The sequence below is a fragment of the Herpailurus yagouaroundi genome, unplaced genomic scaffold (genome assembly GCF_014898765.1).
Source record: "Herpailurus yagouaroundi ecotype Mexico unplaced genomic scaffold, PumYag 182, whole genome shotgun sequence".
NCBI classification, from domain to species: Eukaryota; Metazoa; Chordata; class Mammalia; order Carnivora; family Felidae; genus Herpailurus; species Herpailurus yagouaroundi.
In genome coordinates, this window is record NW_024412413.1 from 909,120 (window position 1) to 926,104 (window position 16,985).

General features: G+C 57.9%; 1 protein-coding gene across 7 annotated transcripts in view; it reads left to right on the forward strand.

The window, feature by feature from the left end:
* The first annotated feature begins 263 nt into the window (after nt 1-263).
* The window catches only part of BRD1 (bromodomain containing 1), a 40,949-nt gene continuing 24,227 nt past the window's right edge, over nt 264-16,985 (forward strand). For 3 of the 7 annotated variants that reach the window (XM_040490515.1, XM_040490517.1, XM_040490519.1), the window contains exons 1-2: nt 271-1,300; nt 3,017-4,397. In XM_040490515.1, coding sequence (XP_040346449.1) covers nt 3,031-4,397 — 1,367 coding nt within the window. In that variant the 5' untranslated portion in view covers nt 271-1,300; nt 3,017-3,030. Of the gene's footprint in view, nt 1,301-3,016; nt 4,398-16,985 lie in introns of all 7 variants that reach the window. The other 4 variants (XM_040490514.1, XM_040490516.1, XR_005795136.1 and 1 more) reach the window with 3 other exon arrangements.

The window sequence follows — 16,985 nt, forward strand, 5'->3', positions numbered from 1 at the left end:
GGCGAGGAGGCCGGGGCGGGGAGATCGGGGAGGCCGGGGTGTCGGGGACGCTGGGCGGGGAGGCCCGAGAGTCCGGGTGTTGAGGTCGGGCTGTTGAGGAGGCCGGGGTGCCGGGGAGGCCGGGCGGTTGGGGCCGGGGTGCCGGGGCCCCGGTGTCCGGGAGGCCGCCCTGTGCCGGCCGCCGCGATGGCGGGCGGCAGATCGGGACCCGGCGGCCGGCCCCGCGTGTGGGCCGTGGGTCGGGCGCGGCGGCCCCTCTGCCCCAGAGTCGGCGTTTTAACGCGGCCGGGAGTCATTGTGCCCGAGCGGGTCGCATTATGTAACAGATACAGTCGGTTTGTTTTGCCAAGACAGGAAACTCCCTGTAACAGGGCCGGACTTTAAACGTTTCCCAGCAGAGAAGCCGGGGAAGCCGCGCGGGTCTGGCCGTTGGGAGGTGGGTGGCCCCGGACCCGGCTGCAGGGACAGTCCGTCGTCCCTTCGTCCCTCTGACTGTGGGGAACTGAGCCCTGCTCGGCTCCCTTGGACCCTCGTTGTAGGAGAAGTGAGCTCACCGAGGTGTGATTCGGAGAAGACACAGCCCCTGTTAGGGCACACTTGAGTTTTGACACAACTACGTCCGCCCAGGAAACTGCCACGCCCATCCCAAACGTTTTCGTCACCCCGAAGTTTCACCCCTGCCTGGGTGGGCTTGGGGAATTAGGGTGGTATATGCCCTTACCTGCTCTGCCAGGCACTGCCCCGAGCGCCTCGTGGGAAGTGGGACAGTGTTCACACCAGCGGGAGCCCGGCTATGATCCTGTTCCTGCTTTAGCCGGAGCAGGGCCGGGACCGTTGAAGTGACTTGTTCCCAGCCAGGCAGGAAATGAACTGATTTGAAGACGTTTGCTGCTCCTTAGCGTGCAGGCCTCCTCTCTGGTGGTCCACGCGGCTTTTCTGGGTGTATTTCACTGAAGTACGGCTGGAAAGGCTTCTTGTCCTCGCTGACCACCTCCTGGTGGGACTGCTTGTCCCTCTGCAGAAGCGCCAAGTGTGCTTGGAGCCACATGGCAGTGACAGAGGGTGTCGGGAAGCCAGGAGCCGTGAGCAGTCGGTCACTCTGTGCCACTGACTGCCCTCCTTCCCCGTCACGGTTCCATCTTCAGACGCTGGAGCTGCCGTGACCGTTGTTAGGTGAAGTTCATGTGCAGAGTGGTTGAGGGGCCCATCGGGAGAGCGTGGGTTGTGGAGGCTGGTTACACTTTAGAGCTACCTGGTACTTTGGCGGCGAGGAGAAAATTACGAGTTTGCCTTTAATCCGGTGAGTAGCCGGTTGTCACTTGGACCCCATGACCCTCTCTCAGTAATGACGTGCAAAGTCGTCCGTCCCCGGGGGCATGAGGGTCCCCTCCGTGTAGGCTGTGGTGCTGACATCCCGGGGGCTGCACCCAGCCCCCTTCCGAGGGCACTGCTGGTGCAGGACTGGCCGGTCGGTGACTTTGTGGCCCATTTCTGGGGGGCCCGGGGTTGAGCGGGCTCCTGGAGACCCCTGCCATGCAGGTGAGTTGGGTTTTGGCCGGCCAGAGTGTTTTCCGGGCTTGTCCTTGCAGGGAATTCTTGTTAAATTTCAACGTAAAACGTGGGTTTGTATTTGACAAAGATCAGAAGGGTCTGTCTTAAAAAGCGCATTTAGGGTTTGCTGGGATTGCCTTTTGGGGCTTACCAAGTGCTCTTTGAGGACTTTTCCGGAAGATCAGCTAGGCTGCCTTGAGGCAGTCAGGTCCTGGGGGCGCCCCCTTGCCCGCTTTCCCAGTCTTGGCGTGTGTAGCAGTGGGCCTGGGGCTCCACTGTGGAATGTTCATTTGTAAGCCAGTCGCTTAAAGTCCTTTTGCTTCCTGTCAGTACAGTGTAGTTGTTTGGAGGGAGGAGTCCTCGGTCCTCGCCATCATTTCCCAGGGTGACAGTTGGCTTGGCGGGTGGTGGTCCAGACCCTGGAGTCTTCACATGAGGGAGACTGAAAATAGACTCGGTTACTGAGTCGGAGGGTGGAGCTCTGAGAAGAGCAAGTTCTCCTAGAGCTCCGTGGCCGAGATTTCAGGCACCTGAGCCCCTGCTGGCCACCCCGGGGTGGGGGTTCCCCGGGCAGCGTGTGGTTCTCAGGGGCGGCCCTCAGTGTGGCGCGAGGGCAGAGATGCCCCCTGTGGTATATGGCACGTCTCGTCTGGGTGTGCCGGAGGACGAGGAGGGCACGGCCCGGTGCCACCGTCGGGGCGGCGGCTGAGGAGTGGCCTTGTGGGGGCGGGGCAGGCTGGCTGGGCTGCGGGGGTTTCTGTGGTGGTCACTCTGGAAGCTGGGCGGGGGCCTCCCCGGGTGAGGACGGCCCCCCAGACCGGTACGGGGCTCCTCTCTCTGGTCCCGGTGCGCTCGAGCCGCCCTGTATCTCCACGTGGGTGTGGAGGGCGCGTCGTGGAGAGGACGGACGGCTGTGCTCTGTGCTCTCACCGCCTAGGCTCCCGGCACCCAGCAGGGGTGTTGCACTGGGCTGCAGGGGAAGACCCTGCGAAGGGGAGTGTTGGTCAGGGGTGAAGGAGCCGCCGAGCACGCTTGCCTTGCTGTCCTGACTTTGGCGCCTGCTGGGGTCCAGCCCTGCGTGTGGGCTTCTCTGGGCTCAGGGCTGGGGCTCCCTGCTCGTGAGGGATGTTGCGGTCATCGTGGTGACCTGTCAGCTGGGTCCAGGAAGGTGCTCGGCGAGCTGTGGGAATCACAGGGCGGCCCAGAGGCTCTTGTCCCTCTCAGAGGCCCCTCCTCACTCCTTGTCCTCTCCTCTGGTCCGGGAGGGACCTGGTAGGGAAGGTTGTTGGACACGATCGTGAGTCCCGGGGACGAGTGATCTGGGACTCCGCAGGGAGGCGTTAGCTGGGAGTTTCGTTTTGATTTAGCTCGGGTTGGTCCGTTAGCTGTGCCCCCGGCGCGTCTGGTGGTTTTCTCGTCCCGTGTCTTCTGCACGGAGCTAACTTGGCCTTTTCCTCTGTTTTAGGGAGTCAGTACCAAATGAGGAGGAAAGGACGATGTCATCGCGGCGCTGCAGCGAGACACCCTTCCTCCCCGTGCAGTACTAAGCACTCCCCCACGCGAGAGACCCTGACCTACGCGCAGGCCCAGAGGATGGTTGAGATAGAGATCGAGGGGCGCCTCCATCGGATCAGTATTTTTGATCCCCTGGAGATCATACTGGAAGATGACCTCACGGCTCAGGAGATGAGCGAATGCAACAGCAATAAAGAAAATAGCGAGAGGCCACCGGTGTGCTTAAGAACTAAGCGCCACAAAAACAACCGAGTCAAAAAGAAAAACGAAGCCCTCCCCGGCGCCCACGGCACGCTGGCTTCGGCCAGCGCGCTTCCTGAGCCCAAGGTGCGCATCGTGGAGTACAGCCCGCCGTCCGCCCCCAGGAGGCCCCCGGTGTACTACAAGTTCATCGAGAAGTCGGCCGAGGAGCTGGACAACGAGGTGGAGTACGACATGGACGAGGAGGATTACGCCTGGCTGGAGATCGTCAACGAGAAGCGCAAGGGCGACTGCGTGTCGGCCGTGTCGCAGAGCGTGTTCGAGTTCTTGATGGACCGCTTCGAGAAGGAGTCCTACTGCGAGAACCAGAAGCAGGGGGAGCAGCAGTCCCTGATCGACGAAGACGCCGTGTGCTGCATCTGCATGGACGGCGAGTGCCAGAACAGCAACGTGATCCTCTTCTGCGACATGTGCAACCTGGCCGTGCACCAGGAGTGCTACGGGGTGCCCTACATCCCCGAGGGCCAGTGGCTCTGCCGACACTGCCTGCAGTCCCGGGCCCGGCCCGCCGACTGCGTGCTCTGCCCGAACAAGGGAGGTGCCTTCAAAAAGACGGACGACGACCGCTGGGGCCACGTGGTGTGCGCCCTGTGGATCCCGGAGGTCGGCTTCGCCAACACGGTGTTCATCGAGCCCATCGACGGCGTGAGGAACATCCCCCCGGCCCGGTGGAAACTGACGTGCTACCTCTGCAAGCAGAAGGGCGTGGGCGCCTGCATCCAGTGCCACAAGGCAAACTGCTACACGGCGTTCCACGTGACGTGCGCCCAGAGGGCCGGCCTCTACATGAAGATGGAGCCCGTGAAGGAACTCGCGGGCGGCGCCGCGACCTTCTCTGTCAGGAAGACCGCTTACTGTGACGCCCACACGCCCCCGGGCTGTACGCGGCGGCCTCTGAACATTTACGGGGAGGTGGAAATGAAAAACGGTGTCTGTCGAAAAGAGAGCTCCGTCAAGACGGTCAGGTCCACGTCCAAGGTCAGGAAGAAAGCCAAAAAGGCGAAGAAGACGCTGAGTGAGCCCTGTGCGGCCCTGCCGCCCGTGTGCGCCCCGTATATCCCCCCTCAGAGGTAAGTGCGTGCCAGCGCGGGATAGAGGAGGAGGCCGGAGGGGGGCCCGGGGCGCGGCGCGGCTGTGTCAGAGGATCGCGCGCCTTCTGCTTACGTGGCTCTCCGCTGGTCCCTGCCACGCGGAGCTCGGGGAGCCCAGGGCCACGCTGACTGCAGTAATTAGGGTCGGGGGGCCCCCGAGCACTGCGGGTGCGGTCACCACCTTTGACGCGGTAAGATGCCGGGCCTCGCTCCGCTTCCCCACTGAGTTTGAGAACCTTGCGGCGCTTTATTTGGCTTTGTTATTATTATTATATATTTTTTAACTTTTGTTTTTATTTTTGAGAGAGACACAGAGCACGAGCAGGGGAGGGGCAGACAGAGAGGGAGACACAGGATCCAAAGCAGGCTCCAGGCTCTGAGCCACCAGCGCAGGGCCCGACGTGGGGCTCGAACTCAGGAACCGCGAGATCATGACCTGAGCCAAAGTTGGACGCTTCACCGACTGAGCCACCCAGGCACCCTTTATTATTGTTTTTTAACGTTTACTTATTTTGAGAGAGAGAGAGAGACCGAGAGAATGAGAGAGAATGAGAATCCTAAGCAGACCCCACACTGTCTGAGCAGAGCCTGACACGGGGCTCAGCCTCACGGACCATGAGTTCGTGACCTGAGCCGAAACGAAGACTCAGGATGCTCAACCAGCGGAGCCACCCAAAGCCCCCTAGAACCTTGTAGCGTTTAAAATGAATCTGTCGTAAAGTGAAGGAGGGTAAGACAGACGGGCGCGGGGATCGGAGTGGGGCTGACGGGAGCTTCACGGAGGGAGGCGCTGGTCTCCTTCCTGTTGTGACAGCCTTTCTGGGTTTCCTGACCGTTTCCTTCGCGGTGTGGATGTTGCCCGGTCCGTGTAGGGCTCTCCAACAGAGCAGTCTGCAGTGGTTGAGGATCGCAGCAGGGGGGGGGGGGGGGGCTCGGCGGTAGTGGGGGGTTCGTGGTAGTGGGGTCAGGCCCTTGGCCTTGCTCTTACACGTGTCACAGAGGCCAGTCCCCACCCAGCTGTGCCCACTTTTGTCCCTGCCCTTGTTTCCTCCTTGCTCCTCCTGCTGCCGACTCACTCTTACCTCGTTCGGAATGTGAGGTAAGTGGTTTGGTCTTATGCCAGAGCCCGAGGGTGGGACAGCCGACCCCTCGCTCAGACACTCCTTGAGCTTTGAGGCGGCAGCACGCTTGATAATAGGGCACGAGGGCTTTAAAACCCTTCGGTGAAGGAAGCGAAGCGTTGAGGTGATGAAGTCCGCCCCTGAGAGCAGCTCGTGGGGTACCTGTTGTGGCTGGACTGCGAATCGTTGGTGAGTGAGTCGCATGGGAATCGAACCTGCGCATCTCACAAATTGAGCGTACGACAGACTCGCGGGTGTTTCAGTTGTTGAGAAGTAGAACGTTCAGCATGTTGAAGGATAGCTTTTTGTGTCGTGCTTCTGTGTATCTGCGGTGGGAACACCAGCCCGTTGCGGTTGGACATCGTAATGTGGTTTTAACGGGTCCTGAGTTTCGTCGAGCTCACCGGTTCGGTTGTAAGGTGCAGTGGGACCTTACGTTGGAGTGCTGTTCGATCCCAAGACTCTGGGCACTTACTTTGTATTAAGAGTTAGAGGTGCGTTGTTTTTTTTTTTTCCCCCAAGTGAAGTTTTATAGAGCAGCACATACTTCTCGTAGAATCAGTAAATTCAGACAGAAGTGACCAAAACTGCTCGTCCTTCTTATCCGGAGGAAACTATTGTTGAAACCAAGGTGTGTCTTTGCAGATCAGTCAGCTGGACTTTTAAAAAACCATTTCACTTGCGTTTCTACCTGTGGGGCAGAGAGTGTGAGATTTGCATCCAGAGCTTCTGTGGAAGAGCCCCGGGTCTTAGCGTTTGCTGTAATGCAAGTAAATGAAAGGGAAGCCACGTGACCTAACAAATTGAGAATCTAGAAGTGTCTGGTCTCCCTTGGCTGTGCCCAGCGCCTTGTGGTTGCCCGCTCCTGATGAGCGGTGCTGAAGAGGGGCTGGCCTGTGGGGCTGCTGGGCCACTTGCAGGAGAAAGCATTTCCAGTTGGAAAATGTGGGTGCTCGCAGGTCCTGGGTGACCAGCCCGACGGACAAAACGCCGGCTTTGGATCTGAATCTTTGAAAGCGGGTGATGTAGTTAATAAACCACGTACTGAAAGTGTAGTCTGGCCCCTGTTTGTTTGTTTCTTTTCTTAATTTAGGAGTAAAATTGGTTTCGGTTTGGAGTAGAGCTAAAAGATGTGGCTGGGGAGAGATTCGTGGCCTTGCCGTGTGGCTCGCCCAGACCTGCTGGGCGACCTTGATGTTTTGGGCCACAGCACCATCCTTGGAGGGTCTTCTGGTCACCCTTAGCCGGTTGGTAAGCTGTTGTTGGACCACCCTGTGGGTGGTCAGGGCAGGTGCTGGGGTGGCCCAGGCTCACCAGCCGCTACGCTGATCCTGCCGTGGCCAACGGTGTGGCTGGTCTGGTGGCCCCCGTTCCTGGGGGCGTGCGGGAAATCCCACTCCCCTCCCTTTTTGCCTTCCCTTCCAAGAACGATCAACGTCTTGGCTGTGCTGTTCTAGCTCCTGAGTAGCCGCTTTTCCGATTAGATCCTTCTCTGGTTCCTCCTCCGTTCCTCGCTGCTTCGTGGGGGAGGGAGGGAGGGAGGGACCGGTTGAGGCTTGTGAGGCGAAGGTGCAGGTGGGGGCGGTCAGGGACTCACTGAGTTGCCCCAAAGCTCCAGAGCTGGTAATTCTCTCTTGTTGCCCTTTGGTGGGAGTCGCTCTTTATGTGTGGAGGAGAGAGGCCTCTAATGAGCAGAGGCTGATGTGCTGTGTTGGTCCGGACGTTAGCCTGGTCCTCTCGGCCACTTGGGTCGTTTACGCGTGTGTTGCTCGGGGCACGTGCGCACGTAGTGAGTTACTTGAGTCAACGAGAAGGGTGGAGGGAGGATCGGGTCCACAGCCCAATTTCCTGGAGGGTGCTGCGCCCTCAGACACCGACCGGGTGAGGACGGAAATGGGAGAGTGAATGCTTAGTAGCCATTCGACTGAGGAATTTTATGTTTGCTGAATAGAACTGTGGAAAGTCCGGACTTGAGTTTTGTATGTCTTTTTTTCGCCACGTTTCTGGCCCTTAGCGTGACTGTAATTTAGAAAAGTTCTGTTGGGCTGTGGATTGGGGAAGTGAGGGAGGGGGTGGCTCGGCCCTTCCGGGCAGGTGGAGGCCCTGCTCTGGCCACCCCACAGCTGCACGGGCCCCTGGGTTTGCCTCCTGGACGTGGCGCCGGAGGCAGGTCACGGTGCCCCTGCCGGCATCGGGGGCGTCGGGGTCCTCGGGGGAAGGGCCTGCATGGGTCTAAAGCAGCAGCTGCTCTGGAAAGAAGCACCGAAAACCAGACCGGAAAGCGAAGCGTTTGGTTTGTGAATTGAACACTACGTGGAAAAGCAGGGCGGTCGTCTTTGCCCGCCGCCGCTCGGAAGCTGGCACGCTGAGAAAGCGCCGCGGTGGTGGGCTTCCCACGCGCTCTTCGAATATTCTCGTTCCCACCCGCCGTGACTTCACAAAGTGGACTTCCCCGCTTTCCTTGGATGTGAATTCGGATGGAGGCGCTGGGCGTCTCATCCCGTGAGTACGTCCGCCCCGGGGTGCGGCTTCCCCCCGGCTCCGGGCGCCGCGGCCTGCGGAGGGTGCTCTTCCCGGGAGGCACGATTGCGGCTGCTGTGCAGACTGGTTCTGACCACGTTGCCGGGGCGGGTGGGAAGAGTTCTGGTGAGGACTCGGTGTTTCGCGGCGTGTGGGCAGGTGTTCCAGCACCTTGTGCTCGCGAGAGCAGCGCTGCGGGCCGCGGTCCACGGTCACCCGAGCGTCTGGATACCTCGGCCTGTGCCCTGGGGGGCCCCTGCCTCTCTGGCCCTCGTCCTGGGTGCCTTGCTCGGTGGTGGTCTCTGCAGGGAGCTGCTGTGCTCTGCGTGTGCGTCCTCTCCGTCTCTCTGGGCCTGGGTCTCTCCCGCAGCGTCCCGGGCCTGCAGAGCGGGCGCTCAGTCCGTGGGAAGAACCAGTCGGAGTAGCGACTTTGGTCCTTTCCGTTCACATGCCTTGTGTTTGCTCACTTTGGGCAGAAACAGGATTGAAACTTATTAGAAGTTTTCTTTAATACTAGCCGTGGACGAATGCCACCCAGTGTCACCACTGCCCCAGCCTGGGCGTTACCTAGGCTGATAAAGTGCAAAATGTGAGTGGTGCGCACGCCGAGTCCGGACCCGTTCACCGCAGCAGGTGGATGGATGGTGTCAGGACTGCTGATGGGGCCTCACAGTGGCGAGCTCTCCACAGGCACACGTGGAGACCGGATCGTGTTGGGGGTCATCGTTTCAGTTTTTTTATTTGGAAATAGCTCTAAATTTATGAAATGTTACAAAAATAAGAAAGAGAGAGACACTCAAATCCCAGGGTTCACCCTGTACACAGAGGTGGCCCGCGTGTCCGCATGTGTGTGCCGGGACAGGGCCGGCCTCCGGGTGAGCACATGGTGAAGCTCGCTGTAGCCTCCCTGCCCTCCATTCAGGCCCCGTCCCGGTCAGGCTGGCCGGCTGTGATCTGGATGCTTCCGGAGCTACTCGAAGGTTCTGAGACTGGCCATTTTTGGAGAAGACAGCCCTTCTGCCTTCGCAGAGCCAGTGAGCATTGTTCTGGGTTTGTCTGGTGTCCATGGAGGTGCCGTGTGCCCCCCCCTCCCCCCGGAGGTAGTGACATCCCCTGCTTCTCAGTGACCAAGGTGTTGCTGGAGCCTCCACGGGACAATTTCTGCTTTTGTGTTCTCCCGGCTCGCGGCCTGAGGTCTGGGAGGCCCTTGGAAGTGGCGCCAGCTGCCCGGTACCTCTTCACACTGGCCCAGGGTCCCGCCTGTTGGTCCTGTTCCCCAGGAGGCCTGGAGACGACCACCTCAGCCCTCCAGTTTCTCATCAGTGGGCTCCTTCCCCTCTCCTGACCTTGTGATTTCAGAGGTCTGTCCAGCAGGACCTGGATGGGTGGGAGGGGAGCATCTGGTGGGTGGCCCAGCTGGCTGTCACTGGCAGCCTGACCTTGGGGAACTCGGCTCTTGGTTAGTTAGCTGCAGACGGCCCCCTCACTGTGACCTCGGGTGACACGTGCGCCCCAGCCATTTCTGGGCTTTGTGAAGGGGTCCTGAGAAGGGTCTTGACCTGTGTCGAACCGTGCAGGAGCTTCTCCTGGGAGCCACATGGTGCAGAACCACTTCCCTCCCAAGGCAACTTCTGGCCTTTTCAGGTCACAGGGGTTGGATTTCACTCTTGCCACCTTGACCTCCATTTGACCTCTGAGCTGTTGCGAAAGTGAGTTGTGTCCCTTGTAAGGACTCAAGACCGTGTTCTTTGGGAGGGTGGGATCTAAAATCGCACTCTTCAGGGATGGCCCCAGGGCGTCACGAGCACCTTCTTTCAGTGACTGCCACGTGGAGGGAAAGTAGCTTTTTAGTTGCATTTTTTTTGTTTCCCACAGTTTTTATATAAAAAGTTTTAAAACCAAATGAGAGGGGCACCTGGGTGGCTCAGTCGGTTAAGCGTCTGACTTCGGCTTAGGTCATGATCCGGCGGTTCATGAGTTCGAGCCCCACGTCAGTCTCTGTGCTGACGGCTCAGAGCCTGGAGCCTGTCTCGGATTCCGTGTCTCCCTCCCTCTCTGCCCCTCCCCTGCTCATGCTCTGTCTCTCTTCTCTCTCTCTCAGAAATAAACGTTAAAAATAATTAAAAGAAAAGTGGAGACTAACACGCGTGCTTATCAAATGTAGCATTGAAAAAAAAAAGAAATGACGTTAAAGGAACACTTCCAAGTCCCTTTGGGCCCTTCCACTTCCACCCCTCACGGCAGCCACTTACTGTGAATCGGGGTGACTTCCTCCGGTCCGTATTCTGGTCTTTGTGTGCTTGTGCATATGTGGTCTGCTACTGGTTTGCACGCTGACTTTGAACACAGTGCTGTCGTGCATCTCATATTTTGGTGTCACCCTGTGTCTGGAGGTGGGTGGGTGGCATCACGGACAACCACGCTGCTGGTGTGGGAGTTCTCTTGGCTGGCTTCAGAGCCAGGCGTTTTTGGGGACTGGTGCGAGCTGGTGTGTCCCTCTCGGCTGCAGCCTGCGGGGACGGCGGGGGCTGTGCGCGTGCGTGTGGCCGTGGAGGCCTGCGTGGCGAGGCGGCTACGCTGTGCTCATCGCGGATCTCCACTTCTCTTTTCCTTGACTTCTCATTCTTATTTAGGTCTGTAAAAAGTTTTTTTAAAAAAATGTTTACTGATTTTTGAGGGAGAGAGTGTGAGCAGGGGAGGGGCAGAGAGAGAGGGGACAGGGGATCCAAGACAGGCTCTGAGTTGTCAGCACAGAGCCTGGTGTGGGTCTCGAACCTTGAACCCTGAGATCATGACCTGAGCCAGAGTCGGATGCTAAACCGACTGAGCCATCCAGGTGCCCTTGTCTGTAAAAAGTCTTTTCAAATTTGGAAATCTGCAGAGCAGGGAGAGCCTGCCCCCAACAGTCACTGTACTCGCGGCCACCCTTGCCTGTCTCTTCCTTCCCATCGTTTGGAGACAGACCCCGGTCATCTCGTTTCATCCATTAACACGTCCGTGTAGAGAACAGGTAAGAATTCTTAAGAACATGACCGTGACGTGCTGGTGTCTTGATGAACTGAATTTTGTTACTTTTACCGTCTCGTCCTGGGTCTGGTCTGAGGACTCCCTCCCCACCCCTGGACGTCCTCCAGCAGGGAACCCTCCGTAGCCCTCCTGCAGCCTAATGTTGGGGGCGATGGGGTCTGGTTTTGGGTCTTCCCCAAGTACAAGTCCTTCCCGGCTGGTCACCGGGGCCATTTCTGACGGCTTCCAGCGCTCATGTCCCGTCCTTGGACCCCTGGCCGTCCTGCCTGACAAGGACACCATATCCCTGCTGAACCCTGATCTGCGTAGGGCTGGCCCACTTGTTATTCAGTATCCTCCCCACGTGCGGGTCCAGGCCTAACTTCTCGGGATGGCCACGTCCCTGCTGAAGCCTGGACTCCATGCCACTGGTCTCCCGTAGACACGAGCAGGCCTGCCTTGCTGCCTCACCAGGGCTGCTTTAATGTCTTGGGGGAGTTCATGGTGTTCTCATAAAAAATGTAGTGTGGTTTTTTTTTTTAAGTTTATTTTTTGAGAGAGACAGAGAGAGCGGGAGAGAGAGAATCCCAAGCAGGTTCCTTGCTGCCGGCACAGAGCCCAATGTGGGGCTCAAATCCGTGAACTGTGAGATCATGACCTGGGCCGAGAAAGAGTCCGACTGAGCCCCCAGGTGCCCCAGTAGTGTGTTTTTCCCAATTAGCTGTGTTTTTGCTGTTTGTATAGGTCCAGGTTTTTATTTTTTTGTTTTTGTTTTTGTTTTTTTAACTCTTTTGGATTAGTATAATACGTTGTGGTTTATTAGATTATTTTTGTGGACAGCGTCTGAGAAGATGATGGTGTGAGCAGGCTTCGCCACCCGTTGGTTTTCTCGGTCTTTATCTGACTTCGGTGCCGACCAGGTCCGCCAGCCCGGAGTTGATTTGATGGGGTTGGAGGGGACATGCTTGCCTCGGTCCTGGCACTTTACAAGGGTTTGACTTTTATTTTCCATCGGTGTGTATTTGCTTTATTTTATGGTTTGTGCCGTCATATCTTGTTTAAATAACCCTTCATTTCCCTGGAGACCTCAGGGTTTTCTTCTAAAAGCTTCCACACGGCTTCCCTGTCCATGTCCCTCCTGTCTCCTCTGGCCCCACCGCTGACCAGTCTCCTGATTTGTTGGCTGTATCTTGGCTGTGCTTGGCCTCCCTGCAGGGAGTCAGCACCCAGGGCGGCCAGTTCCCCGACGTGTCCCTGCACGTCCGTCGAGGCCTGGGCCACCTGTTGGATCTGTGTCTCAGTCCATGTCTTCAGTCACTTGGGGGTGCGTTTCTTAACGAGGTGTGTGTGTGGCTTGATTCCTCAGCGTGGAGAGCTGAGTTTTCGCTCGCCGTTGAGTAATTTCTCCTTTCCCGAGAGGTCCGTGAGCTCTTCCAGCCCCGGGCCAGTTTCCTCCGGTGGGCGGGCGGCTCTGCTCCCTCGGCCACCTGCGGCTCCAGGGCAGGCTCTTCTGACGCGAGTGTGGCTCTTGGTCACCTGTGGTTCCTTCGTGCACGTTTTGGAGGCATCTTGTCAGGTTTCCTGACGGAGCCCCTCGGGATTTGGGAATTCCACAGAGGGTGCAGACCGGTTTGGAGGCGATCTGTGTATCTCTTATGCCTCGTCCTTCTCTTGCCAGCACTGCTGATCGTTGAGCGTCTCCGCAGAAGTCTTCCTCGATGCCACTCAGTGGCGTTTTATACTTTCCTTCCCTCGGGAAGGCTTGCACTTCCGGTCCTTCGTTTGCCTCTCGTGCCCGCTGTTCTCGCGGGAGCCGGTAGGGTGGGCTTCTTGGTCTTGGTTCCCATCTTGGGAAGCATCTCCCTGCGTGCCTGTCGCTCCGGGTCTGGGGAGGAGCCTCTCCCAGCCCTGCCGGTGGGCCCCTCGCCCCTCGCCCCTGCCCCTCACTGTGAGTCTTGGGTCGTGGGTGGTGGTTGACCTGCTGCTTTTCCGCACCTTGAGATCGTCACGTTCTGCCCTCGAGTCTGTCGCTGTGTGAGTCCTGATAGAACTTGTAATCTCAAGAGCACACTTGGCTTCCTGGGACAGACCCCCTTGCTCGTGGTGGGCGGTGTCATTTTATACCCGAACGGACCCGGTTTGCTGCGTCGTTTCTGTTTCGTGAGTGTGTTCGCCCGTGAGCCAGGCCTCTGCCTTGCCCCGCGTCCCTGTGCCGGGACGTCCGCGTCCCTCGCCCCCGGCTGTCGGCAGGGGCTGCGTTGCCTGGTCCTCCAGTGGCCGAGCTCTTCTGACAAACTGTCTGCTTTCCTTTTCTTTTGGGGGCGGGAGGAAAATGTGAAACTGTCAATTCCGTTCCTAAAATCACTACTGTGATCGTGCTGAGGTCGTCTGCGTGCTTCCGCTCTGTTTTGGGGAGCCGTGTTTTCCTGCGGGTGCTTTTCCCACATCCGGTGCCGCGATCGGCACTGTAACTGGGTCCCGGCTCGCCTGCCCTGTGCGCCCTCATGCCGTGCCCAGGCCCTCCTGTGCTGGCCGGGCCGCCGGGCACATCCCCCAGCCGGATGCTTCGCGCCTTATGAGTCAGCCTTTCTCCTTTCTGAGGTGTATCACCCACCAAAATAGTTCTGAAGAGCATTGTAGTGCCGTCCACATTTTTGAGTTGAAATCCAGCGTTTTCACCCTAAGAGCGAATAGCAGAAACGTGTCACCTGGAATATTCAACGTAGGCACAGGTTACGAGGCTCATCATTTCTGAAAGTGAGTTGAGTGGAACCTGGGTCGTCGGGCCTTGTGCGTCGGTGTCTTCCCACCAAGGGTGACTGCTGTCCTGTGGTTGTCGCTGGGCCTCGAGGGTGGGGGTTTCTTCCTGATCGGGTGGCGTCGCGTCTGCCGGCGTGCGCTTCAGCGGGATTCTTCCGTTAGTGGTATGTGCTGGGCGCAGCTCTGAGGAAATGGGCCGAGGTGACTGGGTGTTTCGTGGACGGATGTCCTTCCTGCTCCGATGAGACACGCTCTCCCTTAATTCTGTTCCTGCTTCCCGCTACCGTGGATGGGAGTCTGCTTCCTGGTCACATACGTAAGTAGATGGTGTAAGAGCAGTTTTATCGTAGCGAGGTGCTCACTTTATTTATTTAAAACAATTTTTTTTTTATTACATTTATTTATTTTTGAGAGACAGAGAGAGGCAGAGCACAGGCAAGGGTGGGGCAGAGAGGGGGGGACACAGAATCCGAAACAGGCTCCAGGCTCCGAGCCGTCAGCACAGAGCCCGACGTGGGGCTTGAACTCAGGGACCGCGAGATCACGATCTGAGCTGAAGTTGATGCTCAACTGAATGAGCCACCCAGGCACCCCCAAGGTGCTCACTTTAAGCTGATGTTTGGTCATCTGCCCTTCGTTGGGTCCTCCCTCAGTTTTTCCAGAAGCCTGGTTCTCTTTCATCTGGAGGCACATAGTGTGTGAGATCCGTTCAGAAAGCCTTGAGAAGATCAGACTTTTGATCCTTTTGATGCACCCTTGCCAAATACTGTCTTTCCTGAAACAATATTCAGAGTAAAAAACAAAACAAGAAAGAAACAGAAAACAAGTGCATAATTACAGGGTAGACACCCTTGTTACCACCGTGTGCTGGAGAAGGCAGACCAGCCCCCAGCCCTTCCCGCAACCCCTTCCTGTCCCCGGGTCTCCCTCTGTCTTCCCCCGTGTGGTACTCAACTTCTTGCCCTCTTTCTGAGCCCCAGGCTGTGCTGTGCTTTCAAAATCCCACGAGTCCTTTCTGTCTCTCCTCTCGTAAAGGCCCCTTTGGTCTCTTTCCCTTTGGAGTTCCACTGTTGAGGGAGGGGGGGCCCCGTCCCTTGCAGGCTTGCGTGGGGAGCGTTTCTCGTGTGGTTTAGCGCGTCCCTCCGCTCTCCACTTGCTGCGCGCCGGTCGCCGGGCCGGGGGCTCGCCGGGTGCAGGGCTGAGGGGGGTCTGCTCAGGGCTGGCCCCGCTGCGTCCTGGGAGGCACGTGCTGGGTGCCTGTGCCGCGGCCTCGGTGCCCCACGCCTGCCCCGCTTCTTTGGGACTCGGAGCTCGTGAAGCAGAACCCGCTCAGATTGCAGTTCTTCGGCAGATACCCTGGGACGCCTCGTGATAGGTTTTCATCAAAGCCTTGTTGCTCAGGTCTGTGAGCTGATTGTGGCTCAGAAATCCTGAGTCTGGTGGCTTGTTTCGTGAGGTTCAGAATCTTTGTGAGCTGTTGCTAAACAGCATTTCTTTCTGTCAAGGAATACTCTTATTTACGTTGCCTCGTTTGACCGTTGAAATAACGGAGCGTGTGCTTGTGTTGGAACACCTGCCTGCGCATGTACAGATCCTCTGAACTGTGTCCGTACGGTCCGTGCACCTCACTGCATCGGAGCATGCCTCAGCTAAGGGTGGTAAAACAGACAAAGACCCCGCCAAAGACAGCACCCACGGGGTGCCCGGGACCGCACAACCCCACCTGCGGACGAGGAGCGCTGCGGGTAGGGCCTTGAGCAGAATCCAGGTGCCCCCCAGGGGCTTCTGCTGGCGCCCTCGGCAACGTCCGAGATGCTCTGGGCTGCTGCCAACAGGTGTCCTCCCCCCGGCCTCCTGCTGAGGCTGTGAGACCCAGCGTCCTTGAATGTGCAGACCCGTGGCCCCGTGGTCACGGTCAGGCCGTGGACAGACCCGAGCTCGGGTTCTGCATCTGCTCCCAGAAAGCTCCCGGTGTCTTCCTCTGGGGTTTGACAAGGCCGCTCTGGCAAAGCCCCTGGCCTGTGTCTGACACAGGGTCCCACACAGGGACCCGATACCGGTCCCCTAAGCCGGTTCCTTGGTATCGGGTCCCTGTGTGGGACAGACACTGGAGCCGCGCTTTGCAGTCAACACGGTACTCGTTCTCCGCATGGCGTGTGGGTCTTACTGACGCCAGGAGGAGGGCAGCCGTGCGGGAGGCGTGCCCTTGGCCACCTCGGCACAGAGGCCGACCGACAGCGTGATTTGGAACGGTCTTGGAAAGGAGCTGGAACTACTGTTTTTTTTTAATTTTAAAGTTTATTTGTTTTGAGAGAGAGAGTGGGGGAGGGGCAGAGAGGAGAGAGAGAATCCCAAGCAGGCTGCATGCTGTCGGCACAGAGCCCGACGTGGGGCTTGAACCCACAGACTGTTGAGATCATGACCTGAGCTGAAACCAAGAGCGGGACCCTTAACCGACTGAGCCCCCCGGGTGCCCCGTAGAGCCACTGTTTTTAAGGGAAAGGCCATTGTGGGTCTGGACACAGCAGAGCTGGGGGTGTTCGGACTTTTTGTCATTGATTATTTTGTAAAGCTTAGATTTGCATTCTCTAAAAAATGCAGCCTTAAAATTTCTCGTTTTCGTCCTGACATTTTGATGTTTGGTGTTCAATGAGGAACATCTCGTTTCATTTGTATTTTCATTAAGTGTTTAGTTTATGACCGAATTTATATTCTCTTTCGGTGTCCTTGTGAGTCAAATTGATGAATCATTGCTTTGATTCAGCAGGAAGGATAACAGGGCTGTGGAAACGCTTTGGTTGGCCTTTGAGGGGTTTTGAAGTGAGCACTCCCTCCACGCAAGTGTTTTCACACACCCTTTGCATTTTATGGCCCCTGCAAGGGTCCTGTCTCCCAACAGTCCTGCAAATGCCACCGTCAGCCCTGGCCCCCAGCTGTCCCCTCTCTTTCCCTCTTGAGGTGACTGGAGGGGACACCCGTGCCCCCCTCACCCCCACCCTTCGCAACAGTTCTAATCGGTCGCCGGATGCGGTCGGCACGTGTGGCCTACATAGTGCGTAAGGACCCGAGAGGTTTGCTCAGCGTGTTTCCGTGTCTCGTCTGGTAGGCCCTCGAGTGAGTTAGCAGCGGGTGGAGGCTGTGGGCGGCTGCAGGTCAGGCT